Source organism: Solanum verrucosum, unplaced genomic scaffold, assembly GCF_900185275.1.
Source record: "Solanum verrucosum unplaced genomic scaffold, falcon-dt-bn FXZP01000120.1, whole genome shotgun sequence".
NCBI classification, from domain to species: domain Eukaryota; kingdom Viridiplantae; phylum Streptophyta; class Magnoliopsida; order Solanales; family Solanaceae; genus Solanum; species Solanum verrucosum.
The window spans coordinates 848,924-868,984 of NW_026020714.1; the positions used below are offsets into that span (position 1 = coordinate 848,924).

General features: G+C 28.8%; 2 protein-coding genes and 1 pseudogene across 2 annotated transcripts; all 3 read right to left on the reverse strand.

The window, feature by feature from the left end:
* Window positions 1-2,707: 2,707 nt before the first annotated feature.
* Window positions 2,708-3,586, reverse strand: LOC125812500 (fatty acid desaturase 4, chloroplastic-like). Its single transcript, XM_049491977.1, has one exon. The coding sequence runs from the start codon at window positions 3,584-3,586 to the stop codon at window positions 2,708-2,710; it is 879 nt and encodes a 292-aa protein (XP_049347934.1).
* Window positions 3,587-5,073: 1,487 nt separating this feature from the next.
* On the reverse strand, window positions 5,074-8,273 carry LOC125812575 (mannan endo-1,4-beta-mannosidase 4-like; annotated as a pseudogene).
* A 1,511-nt stretch (window positions 8,274-9,784) lies between these two features.
* LOC125812574 (mannan endo-1,4-beta-mannosidase 4) lies at window positions 9,785-14,665 on the reverse strand. The gene is made up of 5 exons (XM_049492065.1): window positions 14,267-14,665; window positions 13,564-13,758; window positions 13,149-13,271; window positions 12,841-13,037; window positions 9,785-10,299 (listed from the first exon to the last, which is right to left on the reverse strand). Exons 1-5 carry the CDS (start codon window positions 14,603-14,605, stop codon window positions 9,948-9,950), a joined length of 1,206 nt encoding a protein of 401 aa, XP_049348022.1. The 5' UTR covers window positions 14,606-14,665; the 3' UTR covers window positions 9,785-9,947.
* Window positions 14,666-20,061: the final 5,396 nt, after the last annotated feature.

A 20,061-nucleotide genomic window follows, 5' to 3' on the forward strand; every position in this document is an offset into this window, starting at 1 on the left:
TTTGCCCACGTGGACATAAAAAATAATGTAAAATTATAAACAGTAATGTGTCCACGTGGGCACATATATACCTTTAAAATACACTATTAAATAGTTCAGGGGTAAAAAATACACTATTAAATAGTTTAGGGGGGTAATAGGTCCTCATGAAAGTTTAGTATCGCAACAACAAATTCGACCAAAGTTGGAATAATTTTCAGACCCTTATCCCTATATATAAAGGTAGAAATACATTCTCAAATGATTCTTTTCATTTTATATGTAGTAATTGAACGTGCTTTCTTAATATTGCATATATGTATGTATTATTATCCCCCAACCAAGTATATTTAATCAAGAATATTTTTGTAATAATGAAAATAATGTGTCGTCAGATTATAGAAGAAAAACTTTTTTTGAAGCATTATTAGAAATAACTTTTGCTAGATGTTTTTTTAATTTGACTTGTATTTGTAACTTGACTACTTTCGCTAGAATTTTTTAAAGTTTGGTTTGCATTAATAACTTAGCTACATGTATGAACAATACAATTCATTTGGTCCTGTACTATCCTACTTTTTTTTTTTTTTATTATTATAAAGCATAATTAATATAATTATTTCAGCCAAAAAATTTATGATGAGGAATTTCATTTTTATCATGCTCGCAAAAAAAAATATAAGAAATAAAATATTAATTATATGATGTCGTTGTCTTTTTCTTTTGCATGTGTACCAATCTATCTTCGTCACTATTATTTTTTGTTTGAAATTTATTTATAATTTTTTCTTTTCATTTTTAAGTACGTTGTGAATGTAAATAGTGTAGGTTAATTTATATATCTTAACATCATAATTAAAAAATCTATCATGTATATATTCAAAGCCGGAGCTAGGTGGGGTTCATTAATTTGGACGAACCTATTAACTTTTTCGTAGACCCTATATTTGTATCAAAAAATCTATCATCTATATCTCATATAATTGCAATTTTTGAAATAGTAACGTGACTAATCTCTTATGCAGTCACCAATCATTTACTTTTTTGTTATTTTTTGACTTTTCCCCTTTATTTTCACCATTCATTTATTCACTTTTACAAATAAAATCAGTGTATAATTATTAATGTAGTTAAATGTTTAATAAAATTATACATTCAACTTCTTTATATCTCATATCTCTTCATTTTACTTATAACTTCTACTCTTAAATATTGTTCATAATTTTTATATTTTTTATTATCATAATTATTAAAAATATTTAATTAATATTTAAAAATATTATAATAAGCAAATAAAATAATAAAGATACAATGAAGAAGTTCAAAAGTTTTTCTAAAAAAATAAAATCAGAGTTCGTATATACAAAATCAAGTACTTGAACAAAATATAGATAAAATTAAAACATAAAATAATATTTTCAACTTAATATATCATAGAGAAAATACATGATTTTTTTTTTTTTGAACTTGGCATCACAACTTACTTTAGCACTTAAACTATATAGACGTTTAAATACCCACTTAAGTCTTAACGTCTTTCAAATGATTTTTTTCAACCCTAACATTACAATACCAGTCTCACAATGGCACGTGTATTACATACGCGCCATGTCATTGACACGTCAGCGCCACATTAAAAATTATTTAAATTTTGAATTTTTTAATTCATTTTTTGTTTATTTTTATTTATACAATTTTTGAAAGGTAAAAAATAGGGGGAAATGAGGATTAATCCAAGATTATAAAAAAATAAAAAAAATCGAACTCTACAGATCCGAGACTAGAAAATATTCAATTTTAAAAACACATTATCAAAATAAATAAATAATAATAATTTGAGATGAAGAATTATAAATTTTTTATTAAAAAAAGGTTCAAGTTCATCACAATCAACAAACACTTCCATAAGTAAGATCTTGAAGCAATAATAAGTTGTTGACTTTTTCATGTTTTCTTGTTCATCACTTCTAAGAATAAGCAAGATTAATTTGAAATGAAGGAATGGGTGGGGGTGTTTTGAAAAAGAAGGGCGGTGACAGGGGCTTGAAGAAGAAGAAGAAAGGCGTGAGGAAGGTGTGGGTGGCGGCGGGGTTCGAAAAAGGAGAAAGAGGGGTACGAGTGGGGGTTTGAAGAACGGAAAATAGAGTGGGGGTGGAGGATTTCGAAGAAGGAGAAAGAAGGTGAATGGTTCGTCGAAGAAATGAGTGATGTAGGTTGTGGCTGAGGGCGGCGACGGTGATGAGGTGTGAGGAAGCAGAAAGGGTGGGGTTGTTATTGGATAAAGGTTGTGGGGTGTGAGGAAGAAGAAACCTTATTGGTTGGAAAGAAAAAGAAGGGGCCTAATTTGCTTTTTTTTTTACATTTTTACTCGTTTTTAATTTTTTTATCTGTTTGGTGGATTTTAATTCACTTGAAATGAGATTAAGGGGTAAATAATTATTTGTAAAGTTAAAGTGCTAAAATAAGTTTAGCTGACAAGTTCATGGGTTCTTTTATGTATTTACTCTATATCATATTGCTATTTCATAATATGACCCTCTTATTTCATTTACATCATCATCCTAAATGTTTTGATCTACTATATACATATAACTAGTTTACTTCATAAGATTGTACTTAAACCTCTCGAATCCCCAGGAGGGACGAGTTATTTAAGTAAAAACATATAAATTTATTAATTATTCTTATAGCCACTTCACTAGTTTATTCATACAATAACAACAACATTTCAGTATTGTGAATCACACAAAGATTGTGTCTCAATCTCTTCAGTCCATTCCAAATCAAGTCCACTCCATGATCGAGGCTGCGCTCCGAATATAAAGAAGAAAATCCTCTCGAGCAACTCAAATACCTTATATCCATCCAAAAAATTGTTCCATAATCCACTTACTAAACAATAATTGTTGTTGTAAGGCAGTCGATGGTGCGCGACGTGTTGTGACCTTGACACAAGTATCCCAACATCTTGTAATGCTAACACGATTTTAGGCAGCTTATTTTTTGTGCCGTGAGCCCATGTATGAAATTGCTGGCTAAACATAATGCAACCGGAAAAGGCTCCAATGAAGGCGAGAATTGTTGGGTCCTTGCATAGAAGATTTATGGGGAGAACAATGAAAGTTACTCCCCCCGCTAGGATGCGATGATTCTTAGCGAATTGACTCTTTGTTATGATCCATGGATGTTTATGGTGATGTTGAAATGCGTCAATTTGGTTACCAAATACAAGAGTTTTGGCACTACCATAATTGTCAATTCCCCAATGGTAGATTCCAGAAGCTAGGTCTGATAGTACATAGCCTATGCAGCAGGCTATAAGGGGCCCGACCCACCTATGTGAGTCTACAACCCCTAATGCAGACTTGGCAAAACAAATTAGCAAAGTGGTGCACCCACTTACCATCCATGCTCTATGAGCCCATGTGGATTGTAAAGTCGGGTCGTTGAGTATACTTCTTGTACTATTACCCCCAAGGTTGGTTATTGAGTACACTTCTTGTACTCTCTTATCTCGATGTTTTATCGTTTCACTTTCATCAGATGTCCTCGAAAGGACTTGTTGTGAGGATCTTATATTGTGGTTATGAGGTAGAATGTAAGACATATTGAAAGAAATTAAGATTGGATGTACAAGCAAAAAGGCATGCATATAATATTAGTGGTACATTGTTTACACAATATATATATAGAGAGAGAGTTGATAAATATCAAGAAAAACACATAAGCTATTCATTCATGTTTTATTTGTAAGTTATGTATTGTTAACTCCTAAACTATAATATATTTAGAGAAAATAACATATATATCCTTTGATCAATTAATTTACCAACATGGCCTTTTTTCCTCCACAAATTACCTAATGGGGGTGGGGAGTTAGGTATAGACCTCACCCTAGTGATACTTTTTTTTATTTTCTACCCGATGTTTGGTATTTTTATTGGAGTCCGATAATTTTGTATTCGCGCCGCGTAGGGCTCATTCAGGGGAAGCGCTCCCTACCAAGGATTTTTTCATATCCAAGGCTCAAACCCGAGACCTCTCGATTAAGGGAGAAGAAACCCCATCCGTTGCATGCACCACATCCTTTGGTGGTTACCCTGTTATTGATATCAATGGCGCAAAACATCACCTTGTTTGCGAGAATTTAAAATTGGGCAAATTAAATATAATGTTCATTAGATTATACGAAAAAGGGCCTAAAATGCTTTTGAATTATTTGAATTGGTACAAAACTACCATCCATCCACCTTTGGACCCTCAAATACCCTTGACATTAACCTTTAGGCTCAAAAATACTATCGATATAAACCATTCACGCACATGTTCATTTCTATCTATGATAATTAGTAATGGTGCTTTTGACATTTTACCATATATATTTTGGGTAAAAGTCAATTTTATTTTAAAATTTTAACTTCACTCAATCTCGAACAATCAACATTTTCCTTTCATATGTCATTTAGTTAATTTTATATCTACTCTACTCTTGCTATCAATCTATATCTTTTTTTTTTTTATACTCCTTTAAAATCACAATTTTTATCTTTTTAAAAATATTATAATAAATTTTACATAGAAAAATAAATATTATTTTCGAGATGAAAAAAGAAAGTAAGAAATATTAATTGAATTGTATCAGAGTTAATGATGTTCAATAATGAAATAAATAAATAAATTTTAAAAAATTAATTTCATTTATAATACTTCAAACTCTAATATTTTGTTAGACATGTGTATATAACATTGAGTAATAACTTTATAAACATATTACGCAAGGCAAAGCTAGACTATACGCATGAATAAATCATACGTTGACACGTGGAAGGTAGACAAGGTAGCAACATTACTCTAAAGATCACAAACTTTAAGGACTGTCGATGTATTAAGCTTGTTTTCTACGCAACATACAACAAATAAGTCAAATACAACAAGAGAAGATCTTTAAAATCTCAAACAACCTCCATAAATTTTTTCAGTATAACCAATTTTTTATCTTTGACAAAGATAATCAAATCTAGATAAATTACAATAATCTTGATGTTTGAATGAAATTAAAATATTATAACAACTTTAATCTTTTTTTTTTTGTTACTATGATAGCTTAGATAGCCTAAGAGATTGTAAGAGTATAACTCTATCAGTTGATGGGCTTGCTTGCAAAACCACTTCATAACCATCACTATAATTTTCCATTCCTTGATCAAATAGTTGCCAAAAAAGCCCACCACCACATGGGCCTCCATCTTTGGCACAATTAAAAATATTTCCATATATTTTTCCAAATAATTATCTCTCATTTCAATATTGTATCCTGTGGTATTTGAAGATTTACCAAATTCTCCAATTAATAAGGGTTTTTTCAACAATTTGGAGTCATCTATATGTGCTTGGATCCATTGTGAAGCCCAATTGTCTTGGGCCTCTGAAGTTGAACCTGGTAACCTGTAGTCCAAAAGGCCCAATTAAGGGTACAAACGTTATTGCATCGTGTACTATGCCTCAACATTTACAACTATGAGAAACTGTCTTATAGCCATTTCTGTACATTCTACAGATAGAGGAATACATAGAGTTGAACATAGTAATTAAGAAATTCAAAGATTTCGTAAGCTAAATCATAGGTTCTTCTCTCCATTGGGACAATAGAGTTGTTATACCTCAACATTAACGACTAAGAGAAACTATTTTATAGCCATTTCTATACATTCAATGTACTATACGGATAGAAGAACACATAAAGTTGAACATAGTAAAAATCAAATAAGAAATTCAAAGATTTCGTTGAAAGTAGAAATTTTCTGAAAAGCGCCTAGTCGTAGGTTCTTTTCTCTATTGGAATAATAGGGTCGTTTTGCTCATTACTAAATTTGTTAAAGAGATGAAATATAAAAATGATATCAGATGTTGAATCGATCATCGATAAATTGTTCAGACAAATGATCTTTCACATAGTCTCTACTGACATTAATCGAAATTTAATTATATTTTTTGGAAAATATTTTTCTTCGTACCGTATATGAATGTAAAAAATCACAAAATGATAATAAGAGGGTGCAAAATTGTATATAAATGAAGGAAGAGGGGATTAGTAATTATGTACCATTGATCAGGGTAAATATGAATTGTGGTAAAATCAATTCCTTGAATTTGATTGTTGGAGATAAAATCAGTCCCATAATTGATAGAATTAGGGTTATATTGTTTCTTGCCATTCCCATAAAATCCTTCAAGTCCAATCTCCAAGAGATGATTTGTATCTATTGATCTCAAATGTCCCGCCATTTTTGTAATCCAGTTCTATAAAATATACGTCCAATAAAAAAAAAGAAAAAAATTTATTATTTCATATAAAATATATAGTGAAATCTTAGAAGGTATATTGTACTATATATTCACACAAGTGTTTATACCAATTCAACGAATACATTATACATTTCTGCCAAATCATAGTTAATCAATACACATAATATCTTACTAAATATTCACACCTATAGATCTCTTAGCATAATTCAATTCATATTTTTTTTCCGACTTTGTTAGGTACGATAAAAGTTATTTTTAAAAAAATCATTTTACAAAATAAGTAAAAATATAACTAGAAAATGTAATTATTTTTGATCGATCGACTAAATATTGTATTACCTGTATTGTTTTTCCAGATAGGTCAGATGGGCAACGAGGCTCATTTATTAACTCCCATGAAAGAATTGTTGGATCATCTTTATATGCCACATTGGTTATTTTATTAACTCTTGTAAGCACATCCTATATAAAAAACAAAAACAAAAACAAAAAAAAATAAAGAAACAAAATAATAGCTTGTAAAATTAAGGTCATAAATACTGTAATAATAAATGAGTTCATAATTAAACATATTATACGCGTGCTGAATTAAATTATTGAGTTCACGTGACTTAGAAGATCTATTTTGCTGACATCTCCACGTAAAGTAAAAATATTAGGAGTAAAATATAATAATTGCATAAAACATATAAGTAAAAAGTCTTATTATTAATTTAATTACCTTGATATAATTTTTGTAGAATTCTTTGACCATAGGATTAGTGAAGAAATCATCATCACTTGTTAATTTTTGCCCTTTTTGCACTGCCCATGCCACATATTGTTTTTTTCCTCCAAAAGCTTCAAAATTATCAACTAATGAAAGAATTAAGTGAATTCCATAATTCTTGGCTTCTGATATCACAAAATCCAATCCCTAAATAAACAAAAATAATAATAATTAAAAGCTTAAAAAGTGCATAGTTAATTATTTTATTGAAAGTCATAAAGGAAATAAATGTGATGATAATAAAATTAATAAATTGATTTGAATACTTTAGTTTGACTAAATAAACCAAATGAATAAATCACAATTAAGAGAGAGTTACAATATTCTGATTAAATAAATGAGATTTTATTAAATTTGATTCTTTACAATAAAATGAGATTACAAGAATATAATTATAACCAAACTTGGGAAAACATGATCCAATAGTTATAATTACACTTTTTTTTTTATAGCAAATGATAAAAACTCAATTTTTATTTATTAATTAAAAGTTAATTTTGATCCAAAACCCTAAAATATTTTATGCAATTCCCAAACCATCTAAAAATATGTTGTTAGAATTTCAAAAAGTGGTTTTAACATTATATTTGCAACAATAGAAAAAGAGACATAAATGAAATTAATTAATTTTTAGTTTTTTTTTTTTTTAAAAAAAAAAGTATTAGAGAGAGCTTGGAAAAACAACAAAAGAATTAAATCGAAGTGTCATACACATGTAGAAAATATTGAAAAAAATATATGTATTACTCGTATTGTAAATTATTAAAAAGAGATAATGAACTATAGAGAAATACCATTTCAATAGCAGTTCTCAAACAAAGGATTCATTCCTCTATAAAACAAATAGAAAAACAACAATTTTTAACCTCTATTAAATTACCTGAAACATTTGCTCGTTGTAAACGCCAGGTGCAGATTGTAAAGGTTTAGAACCACCATCTGCAAAAGCCCAAGTTCTAGCAACATTCATCTTATATTTAGAAGCTTGTTGAAATATATTTGTAACTTTATTTCTTGTTGATGGATCAGAAGCCATATACATTAGCCAATAAGAATTAAATCCATCTAAATAAAATGGTTTTCCTTCTAGCGCAAAATGAGTTCCATCTATGTAAACAAAATTAGAATTTGAAGAAGCTCTAATAGGGTTGCTAAATTCATTTAGAAATATTATCAAAATAGCTACCAAAATGAAGATGAATGAATTTTTCATCAACATTATTTTTAGTAAAGTAGAAAAAAAGAATTGATTAATGCTTGGTCTTATACTAATGTTTTGGTGTTGTGTTTATATAGATGGAAAAAAAAATGATTTGAAAAGTTACAATTAAGATTTTAATATTATTGCCAGGGTCATAATTAATGAATAATTAACTAATTACTAATAAATTTAATTTTGACTAATTTTAATGGCTTTCTAGACTAGTCCCTTCTTTTCTGATTTATAAAGTTTTACAACATAATTCCCCTTAAATTCAAAATAATTAATTCAATATTTTAGCCTAAATTTTTTGCTTAGACAATTTTTTGCTTGCAATTATGATATAAGTAGTGAAGGGAGTGGAAATAAAATATCATGACCCAAATTTGAAGGCTTAGTGGTGGGTAATTAATCATAGATATATTTCGTAAACAAGAATTTAACTCACACTCTCAAAATATATCATGCTAACACACAACACTAATATATACTTCAGTCTTCACACAATAATAATGGTTAGATTTTAGCCTCTAAGCCAAATCGAAGCATGTCCACTAGATTTTGCTTTGTCTTACTCTGTCCTGCCCAATTATCATTTCTATTTGAAGCGTGATTTCACCTTGACGTTAGCGTTTTAATCATATCATATTATGATCTACCTAAGATGAGCGCTATTTTATTTTTCTTTTCAGGATTTTTTTTCTTTTTTACTATAATACTAATTTTAATTCATTTCCAAATTATTTTCAACACATAAATCATCATTTTAAACATAGTTTCAGTATCACACTTGATATGAAACAAAGCAACCGTTAAATCCACACACATTCAAAATTTTATTGGTGCTTCAATTTGAAAGATCAATTCTAAGTGATATCCTAAATTGGGTTAAAAGGACACTATTATAGCATTTATCTTCATATTATATACATTGATTAATGAATGCAATTAAAATTATCTCCTTTTTTGTACTTAAGTAATCACTTATGTTGCTCTTTTCGAATCTAATAAACTTTTTAAACTAAGTAAACATTATTTAATGATTATTAATCAACATCAGTAACAAATCCAGTGAAATTCCACAAATGGAGATTGAGGAGGGTGAATTGTGTTGAGATATACTATTAACCATGTGGTTGAGTTATAACATTTTATTTAATCCTGAGTAAAGACAATTTATTTCATTTTATTTAATATAATGAAGTCTCTGTTTAAATAGATCATTGTGTTAATATGTGTGTCCATTACTTATATAATAGACCATTTTTGTGTATGGAATTATACTTAACCCTGGGTATTTTCCTTTTGATTTTGATTTCAACTGAAGTGAATCAACATTGCTATATATATATAGCACAAGATTAAATACCATCATCAAGATGTTTGTCGAACTTCATCTTCGATCGTGAACATTTAATTTATAACTTATAAGAACCGACAATTTTAATCTTCCGCTTATGAGTTAAATAACTCCATACACAAAATCATCTACTGTATAAGTAATGGACACACATATAAACACAATGATCTATTCAAACAAAGACTTTATTATAATATATAACATATATACATAGTCTTTATACAGAATTAAAACCAATACTATAACTCAACCAAATTATTGATAGTATATACCAACACAAACAACTTTCATAGATCTTTAAAATACTACTATATCCTTGATCTATTTTGTTTCTATGATAGCTTAGAGAGCCTAAGAGATTGTAAGAGTATAACTCTATCAGTTGATGGGCTCTCTTGCAAGACCACTTGATAACCATCATCAAAACTTGCCATTCCTTGGCCCAATATTTGCCAAAAAAGCCCACCACCACATGGGCCTCCACTTTTAGCACAATTAAAAATGGTTCCATATATTTTTCCAAAATAACTATCCCTCAATGCAACAGTATACCCTGGGGTATTTGAAGACTTGCCAAATTCTGCAATTAATAAGGGCTTTTTCAACCATTTGGAGTCATCTATATGGACTTGGATCCATTGTGAAGCCCATTTGTCTTGGGCCTCTTGAGTTAAACCTGGTAACCTGCAGTCCAAAAGACTCAATTAAGGGTACACAAAATGTTATGCAATTTGTTACTTATTTTCTAGTGTTTGGTAGGTAAATATTTATACGTAACGTGTCAAAACACTAGGAAAATGAGATGGGATGAGGAGTAGGCCTTCGGGGCTGACGGAGTGTGGGATGGCCAAGGAGTGGGGTTTGGGGATGTTGGATAGCAGAGAGGAGACAATGAACTTGGAATATCACTTATGTATCTTGTTTTCTCTACTTCTATTAGCGAAGCCTTTTTTCCTATTTTTAAACTGACTAGTTTTCCTAGTTAAGAGGACATAACATATAACAGTCCAAAACAAATGAGATTTAATAACCTAGAAATAACATGTTAAAAACACCGATATTTACCATATCTTTTATACTATCTGATCATACAAGATAAATTCATTTATACAAAAACTTTAGCAAATATATATTTTGATTGGTCGACAAACGCCAGAAACTTCTATTTTTTCAATTGACTATAACAATAACAATAGCAATATCTCAATCCAAGCAAGTACGAATCAACTATGTGAATCATCACTAATCATATAATGATATAAATTAGGGCTATGAATCCTCACTAACCATATAATTATACTGTAACGACCTATTTTCGTCGTTATAGAAATGTCAACGGTGGAAAATTTGGGACCGGAAAACTTTTTCATAGTAGTTGGATTTTCCCAATCTTGTCCAGATTTGGATGAAATCGGAGTCATTGAGGTGTAGAAAAATCTGGTAACAATCGGGTGAATTATGTATGATTTTGATTACATGAGTGGTTAGATAACTCGTTAAGGAATCCGTACGACTTTACGGAATTGAATTCGGGCGAGTAGAACTCCCGGAATCGATCTTAGCGTAAAAGATATTTTCTGAGCGTAGTTGGTTAGAGGTGTGTTGTGAAATGGAGATTTTGGAATTCTTTAAATAACTCACTGGTTTCGTGCAAGCTGCTTTAGCAGGATGAGTGTTACTCTGGAGGGGCCGCTGTAGCGGGGTGGTGGCCGCTGTGGCGGGCTCGACGTGACTTAAGGTAGTTAATAAACCCCTAAACGACCTTATTATGCCCTTTTTGACTTTTAGAGCTAAGGAACAAACCCATGCGACTCCTACTCGTTTTTCACCATTCTTGAGGCTAAAAGTAAGTTTTTCACTCCCCGAATCCGTTTTTCGATCCGTAGAACATAGTAGAATGGGTGAATATTGATGGGGGAAGGTTTTGTTATAGATTCTATGGTGGAAACAATCCTAATTTGGATAATTGGGATCATGGGTTTGATCTAGGGTTCATAGAATTGTTAGTAATTCGGGTAATTAGTGATTGTTTATTGATTCCCGTATTATATTGATTATTTGTAGACCAAGAACAAGCGGAACGAATTCGGAAAGGAAATGATCAAATTTTTTAGGGTTTCAAGCTTGTTTCGAGGTAGGTGATGGTTGTGATTCTATGATTGTGTGATGCATGTTTGTTCTTGCTTTATTATGATACATGTATGTATATGAATGTTGCATTATTGATCACACATGTTGTAAATGAGATAGATGAATGATTATTACCATGAAATCATGACTTAATTGTATGATCTTGAGGATATACTTGTGATTGTGATTGTGGTGTGTTGAATGGATCGGTTGCCACGTTCCGACATAACTAACTTGGATCGGTTGCCACGTTCCGGCATAACTATGGGATCGGTTGTCACGTTCTGGCATAATTATTGGATCAGATACCAAGTTCCGGTATGCTAACTGTTTGGGTTTGGGTTCCATTAGAGGACCAACGATTTGATATAATTGCATATCTTGAGAAATGTGAAGTTGTTCATTGTTCATATAAGTTGATGATATTGTATATGTTCTTTATATGTATGTGATTATATTGTTGTGATGACTTATGTATGTTGTACTTAGTGGGATAGTCACGTGATCCTACCAGTACACTGTGGTTGTGTACTGATACTGCACTTGCTCTTATTTTTGTTGAGTATATGGCTTCTTCAAGCGGCTACTGACAGACCTCGCTTAGGAGATCAGTGATCGTTCGAATTCAAGGATGAACCAATTCTTCCGGGCTACCATGGGTTCTCTTTTGTCTATGTCCACCATATTCGGACTTAGACTATGTTCTAGTTAGTTGATTGGTTCATTAGATTGGGGTTGCATCCCTTCTTGTTTAGACTTGTTGAACTTTTAGATGTTTTGGTACATTGACTTTCAGATTCTAGATTATTTCTTCCGCATTGTTAGTTTATTATTGTTAGACTTTTGTTAGAGTTTATGGGAACTCTATTTATTTCCTTAGTATTTAACTTGCTTTCGTAATTTAATTCATGCCTTAGTTTTGGTTTAGTTGCTTGGTTTGTGTTGTAGTAGTGGTTCTCCCACCGGAGAGTTAGTGTGAGTGTCAATCACGACGGTCTGGATCGTGACATATACATACATATAAATCCTCACTAACCATATACAAATATAAATTGGGGTGGGGGGAGGGGGTAAAAATTAAAGAGATTTATTTACCATTGATCAGGGTACATATGAATTGTGGTAAAATCAATTCCTTGAACTTGATTGTTGGAGATAAAATTAGTCCCAAAAATGTAAGAATTAGGATTGTATTGTCTCATGTTATTCCCATAAAATCCTTCAAGTCCAATCTCCAAGAGATGATTTGAATCTATTGATTTCAAATATCCCGCCATTTCTATAATCCAGTTCTGTAAAATACAAGTCCAACAACAAAAAAGAATATATTATTACTTCATGTAAAATGTAATAATTATTTTTGATCGATCAGCTAAACGTGTATCTTTGCCAAAATATAATACCTGAAATGTTTTCCCAGAGAGGTCAGATGGGCATCGAGGCTCATTTATTAATTCCCATGAAAGAATTGTTGGATCATCTTTATATGCCACTTTGGTTATTGTATTCACTCTTGTAAGCACAACCTTTATAAAAATAAATAAATAAAAACTTTTTAATGTTTTTTAGTTAGTATATAGTTTATAATTTGATTATACACTTATTATAAACTTGTTATACGCACAATACAAATATCAATAACAATTACAAATTATTAGGGTTAGACAAGTAATTTTTTTTATAGGTTTTTACGTTAATTCAGATTTACACTATAATTATAACAGATCTTACTGTCAAATATTTATAAATATTTCTCGTTGATTCTATATATACATGCAATGACTATTGAGTTCACATAAATCCGTAACCGATCTTTACCTTGACATTATTTTTGTAGAATCCTTTGACCATAGGATTAGTGAAGAAATCATCATCACTTGTTAATTTCTGCCCTCTTTGCACTGCCCATTCTACATATTGTTTCTTTCCACCAAAAGCATCCCAATTATTAACTAATGAAAGAATTAAGTGAATTCCATATTTTTTTGCTTCTGATATCACAAAATCCAATCCCTAATAAACAAAAAAAAAAGGTTAAAAATAGGAAAGATATATAACACCAAAAATACCGAGTAAAAGAACACTACAAAAAAAAAAAAAAAACATTTAGCGGCGATAAATATACACATTAACAAAGAATGATAAAGCCTTTACCGGCATTAGTTAATTATCTCATTGGATGCAGTGTCGCTATAGGCTTTAGGGACATTTACAAAGAGTGCTAAATGCTGCTAAAAATACATTTTTAACGACAATTAAGCTATTACTGTTAATTAATTGTTGCTAAAGATAATTTTTCATGCAGTGAAAGTGTTAGAGAGGGCTCAATAAAAACAACAAAAGAATTAACTCGAAGGTCCATACACATTTTTAAAATTATTGAAAAAACTAAGAAAAATATCAATTATTTTACTCGTATTATAAATTATATTTAAAGAAATAACGGAACACGAGGGAATAACAATTCATTTCTATGATACAAATAGAAAAAACTGTAATCTTTTAACGTCTATAAATTTACTTGAAACATTTGTTCGTTGTAAACACCAGGTGCAGATTGTAAAGGTCTAGAACCACCATCAGAAAATGCCCAAGTTCTAGCAACATTCATTTTATATTTAGAAGCTTGTTGGAATGTATTTGTAACTTTATTTCTTGTTGATGGATCATAAGCCATATACATTAACCAATAAGCATTAAAACCATTTATATAAAGTGACTTTCCATTTAATGCAAAATGAGTTCCATCTGTATAAACAAAATTATAATTCGAAAAAGCTCTAGTAGGCTTGCTAAATTCATGTGGAAATATTATTAAAAAAGCAACAAGAATGAAGAGGAATGAGTTATTCATCAACATGTTTTTTTAATAATGCAAAAAGAAAAAAAAATAGGGAGGAAATTGGTTTATGTTTGATGTTATATTAATGTCTTGGTGTTGGGTTTATATAGGTAAGAAAAAAATTAATTTGGAAAGTTTCCAAGTGAATAAGTATAAGATTTCAGTATTAATATAGCAATGCATTGATTAATAAATGACAAATTACTGTAGATTTGATTTTGATCAAATTTAATGAATTTTTTAAACTTTTCCTTTTTTTTTTTTTTAAATTTAAATTCTGTTTGGATTGATTTTTGGTGTTTGACTTATAAGTCAAAAATCATTAGTCAGAACAAATTATTGATATCAAAGTTCAAAATTATGTTGGTATCAAAGGTCAAAATTATGTTGGTATTTACCATATATTTTTATTTTACCATATATATAAAAAGAATAAATTATTGTGTGTATTTTATATTAAAAAATAATGAAATTTTTTAAGATAAAAAGTGTAATTAAAAAGGAACATAATAACTCACCATCACAATATCACATAACAATTAAGGAGCAAAATTAATGGTAATAAAAAACCTCTCAATTGATATCAAAAGTCAAAATTATGTTGGTATTTTACATATATTTTTAGGATTTCTTTATATTTAAAATACATTATTCTCTTATCATATATTTTAGGACTCTTTAATTATTTATTTTTACAGTGCCTCCAATGAATTTTCTAAACTTGTTCTTTTTTTTGATAGATTTTTTATTTTTGACCGATAAGTCAAAAGTCACAAGTTAGAATAGATTATTGATATCAAAGGTAAAAATTATATTGCTATTTCTCATATATTTTCTTTTACCATATATATAAAAAGAACAAATTATTATTTATTGTGTGTATTTTATATTATTAAGTAAATTAAAAAAAATAATGAAAATTTTTAAGATAAAAAAGTAGTTTATAAGCCATCACAATATCACATAACAATTAAGGAGCATAATTAAAGGCAATGAACAAAACTCTCTGTTGATATCAAAAGTCAAAATTATGTTGGTATTTACGTATTTTTTTAAGATTTCTTAATATTTAAAATACATTTTCCTCCTATCATATATTTTAGGAGTACCTCTTATCATATATTTCAGCAATCCTTAATTTTTAATATAATTAATTAATAATTTTAAAAAATGACAATTTTATCTTTTGTGAAGTCTTCTAATAAAAACAAATTTAATTGATATTTCTAAAAATCTTCATACTTTTAATATAATATAATATAATATAAATAATGTTTTACATAATCTAATTGCAAATTGTCTTAGACCCAATACCCATATATCCAAAATAGCACCAATGAAGCACTCAGTAACAAGCCTATCAGTGACGGAGGCAGGAATTTCACGAAGGGTGTTCAAAAAAAAGGGAAAAAATGTCACTGGTGAGATTTAAACACATGAGAATTTAGGGCTCTTTCAAGGTATCTAAAATCACTGGGCTACAAAACCTAATCTTTCAAGGGTGTCCAAAATTTATTATTTAATCACTTCGTGTATCATTTTACTTATATACGGTATTATTTTCCGATGAAGAATGTCCAATTGAACATCCTCACTATAGGGTAGCTATGCCCCTGAAGCCTATCATACTCGGTGGGTTAAATTCTCGACAAGGAATTTTTTTAGAGATCCCCAATGGGTTAAATTCTTAATATTGTAAATATTTACGTTTTTGGCTAAAATCATTTCTGGAGTATGATTTAAATTTAAAGTACATCTTTGTGTTATATAAGTGAACAAAAAATATTTTTGCACTATCCAAAAAGTTGCAAGATTTATTCTTCTATCTTTTTTTTTAAGAAACTCACTCTACCAACAAAAAAAAAATGTATGAAGTCGAATGAATATATGTACACATGGTTAAGCTAGTCAAGTTGGGTGATTTTTTTAGGGTTTAAATCATATCCAGACAAATATATTCAAATTCTAAATAATCCTGGCAAAAAGTATAGTCAAATACAACTTCAAATTCAAAAATTTCAAATAAAGTAATTATTTTTTTATTTTCATAACTAAACGCCTACGTAATTTCACTAAATTTCCTGCATTTCTGTAAATTGCATGAAATGTGAATTGCATTGTATATAACGTACATACATACTAAATATTTTATTAAAGAAAATCTCTAAATAGTTGGGCGTAATATTTTTAAAATGAACTTTTTTGCATAATCTTTCTAACCATCGGAACCTACGGTTTGAATAATTCAAGACTTATGTATTGTTGCAAGTTAATTTACTTGATGATGCAAAAAACATATAAACTAACAAACACAAAAATTAAATTATGAAGATGAAAGATTCATTTCATATACATATCCTTATTCTTTTTAGGTAACTTTGATCTTCTCGTCATGGCTAAGATACAAACAATTTTTTTTTTATTAGTTCAATCAATTTCTTAATATAAATAGAGTGAAGGATGATTCTTGTTATTTCTTGGATAGTATAATGATGTTTTTTGCTCACTTAGATAATATAAGGATGTACATTAGATTTGAGTCATAGTTGAGGGATGATTTTAGCCAAAAACTTTAAATATTTTGGTTATAATTGTAGAAAAAAGAAGAAGATTTTATTGGACATAAGTTTTTTACGAAACTGAATAACTTCTTATATGATACACATGAACCAAATAGAGATATTAATAAGCAAACTAAATAGTTAATGAATAACAATATAATTAACTATATAGAAATATTAACATAGTTTTATTTCAATAGATCAATAATAATATATATATATATATATATATAAAAAGATAATAATGTTCTATCCATTAAAAAGATGATTTAAACAACTGAAACCTCGCAGACCAACAGACTTACTCGGACCGAGCAAAAAAACAAATAAAGATGTCCAATATTTCTCATTTTCTAGATCTCTTTAATTTGTTTTGTTTTCTTCTTCTTTTTTCCTCCCCTTCTCAATCTACTCGTTTCTTTTTTTCTGTTCTTTTTTCTGTTTTTGTCTCTCGTCCTTTTCTCTCTATTTTCCCATTTTTTCCTCTTTCTTCTTTCTTCTTTCTTCTTTTTTCGTGTGTATTGAGTTTGTGTTACGTGAGGGAATCATGATTTTAGATAAGTATTTTTAGATTTTTGGATATTTTTTCCGCTTTTTGTCCTTAATTTCTCTTGTTTTATTTTTTTCCATGAAGGAAATACAAAATAATAAAAATATTAATTAATTACTTTTCAATTAAAAAAATTTAGTTCAAAATAAAATATAACTAAAAGAATTTACTAAAATCACTTGTTGATTTACTAAAATCTAAATAAAAAACAACACATATTTTTTTTTATAAATTTTCTTTTATTTTAAATAGTAGAAAACTGATTGAGCTAATCTTCATGACATGGAACTAATAGACGAAAAAATAACATCTTATTGTGGCTTTTCTTATTTTGTTGGTTTTTCCAGAAATGGAAAAGAAAGTAAATTATCAAATACAAATTCCAAAAATTTAATGAGCTAGGGACGACTACAAACTGCATTTGCTTGATGATTTTGTTGTAGGGAATAAATAAATAAAAATTATGTCATTACACGACTTAAGATAAAATAATCTTCAAAAATTCCTAGCATTTGAATTAATTACAAAAAAAATTTCCCCTTCTCTCTATTAACATCTGAATACATCACTCCACCTCTATCAGAGACATTATAACTTTGTTTGTATACAATGTATCCGATACAAAATGTTATAGTTGATACACAACCTCAATAACTTCAAACCTAAATCAATATGAATCTGATTTATAGTTATGTATCTAATACATAACTGATGATGCATCGGTTGCTATATGTCGAGTGAAGCAGCAATGTACGTGAGTTTTGAAACATCTGAAATATTTTAATTTGAGAAACTTTTGAAATAAGATTTAAGTAGCGCCCAAATTGTTAGGATTTTCATACTTTATACAAAAAATTAATTGATTAAAAATCAACTCGTTGAGGAAGATGAACTGGGGATATATATGAATATTGTATAAACAGTAAATATGGATGTATATGCATTTCTAAAATATAGTTATACATCATATATATATACACAACTATATATTATTTACAATATTGATACATTACATGCGCCGATTTTGTTAATTTTTTTTTTATCACATGTACAATTATACAAGTAGCTCTTATATTTGTATGGGCCAAAAGAAAGCCCATACAAATGAAGTAGAAGTAATATAATAATGGATGGGTGAGATTCGAACTGCAGACCAGTCACTCATAATGAAGACCAGTCACGCTTGGGTTTAATGTTATTCATTATATAAGTTTTATTTCTAGAAAATAATTTCTATCTATATATAACATAGCTAGGTAATTTACTCGAGTTTTGCGCGGGCATAAATAATCTTTCTAAGCTTTTGAACAACCTTTTCAATAATCGATTGTTACAAGAAAAAAAAAGTAAATTTTAGTAGGTTTTAAGAATATTTCAACAGAAATTAAATGATTTGACATTATCACATATCTCAAAAATTGTAAATATGTAATGAATGATTAACAATATCTTGTTATCTAATCATTTTTATCTTTTACATAATTTATCATAATATATGTTTGATGATATAATTGTCTTGTTAAAACTGAGTGATGTTTTTATGTAACAATTAAAAATATTTTTTTCTATTTTTTTTACATGAAAAATATAGAATTTGTTTTATGGTTAGAATAACTTCTTGTGCAAAAGAAATTATGTAAAACTTTTCGATAATCAATATTAGTTAAAAATAAGTTAAGACCGTTAAAAATGTACACCACAACAACATAAATAATTTTTTTTAGAGACAATCTACTCGTCTGAAGTCAAATGTTCACCACTTTTTGTTATTGTTACTATAACAAAATTTATAGAAGGAGAAAAATAAATTTGAAACAACAACAAAATAATATTGTTGACCCTTTTAGAAATTCATTCTTCGTTAAACTGCTGCTCTAAAGTCCCTTCTAGATGCTTCATCAATGCAACTTTACGACTTTTTCAGAAATATGTATGTATAATTTTTGCATTATGAAAGTACAAGTATATCATAAAAATAGATAACAACAACATAAAAACAAAAAAATATGGGCATGCAAAGTTATTAACTCTCAGAGGATTTTCTAAAGAACACAAAATGTCATCCTTGTATGTGAAGAAATGACGTTGTTGATGAAGAAATTAGAGATTTGTAAGGGCTTTTTTTATTGTACCTTTAACAATTCCAGTACAGAAAACTTGCTTGAATACTCAGTTATTGTTTGTTATTTAATCTGTACTAACAAATACTTATAACAATAATTTTGCAGAAACATAAACAACAAAATTTAAAGCATGTACTCAAAAACAACAATTAATAATATAAACATAAATTAATACCCGTAAAAAACATATCAGGATTTGTAACAATAAAATGAAACAAAATGGAAAAAATCTAGCCAATT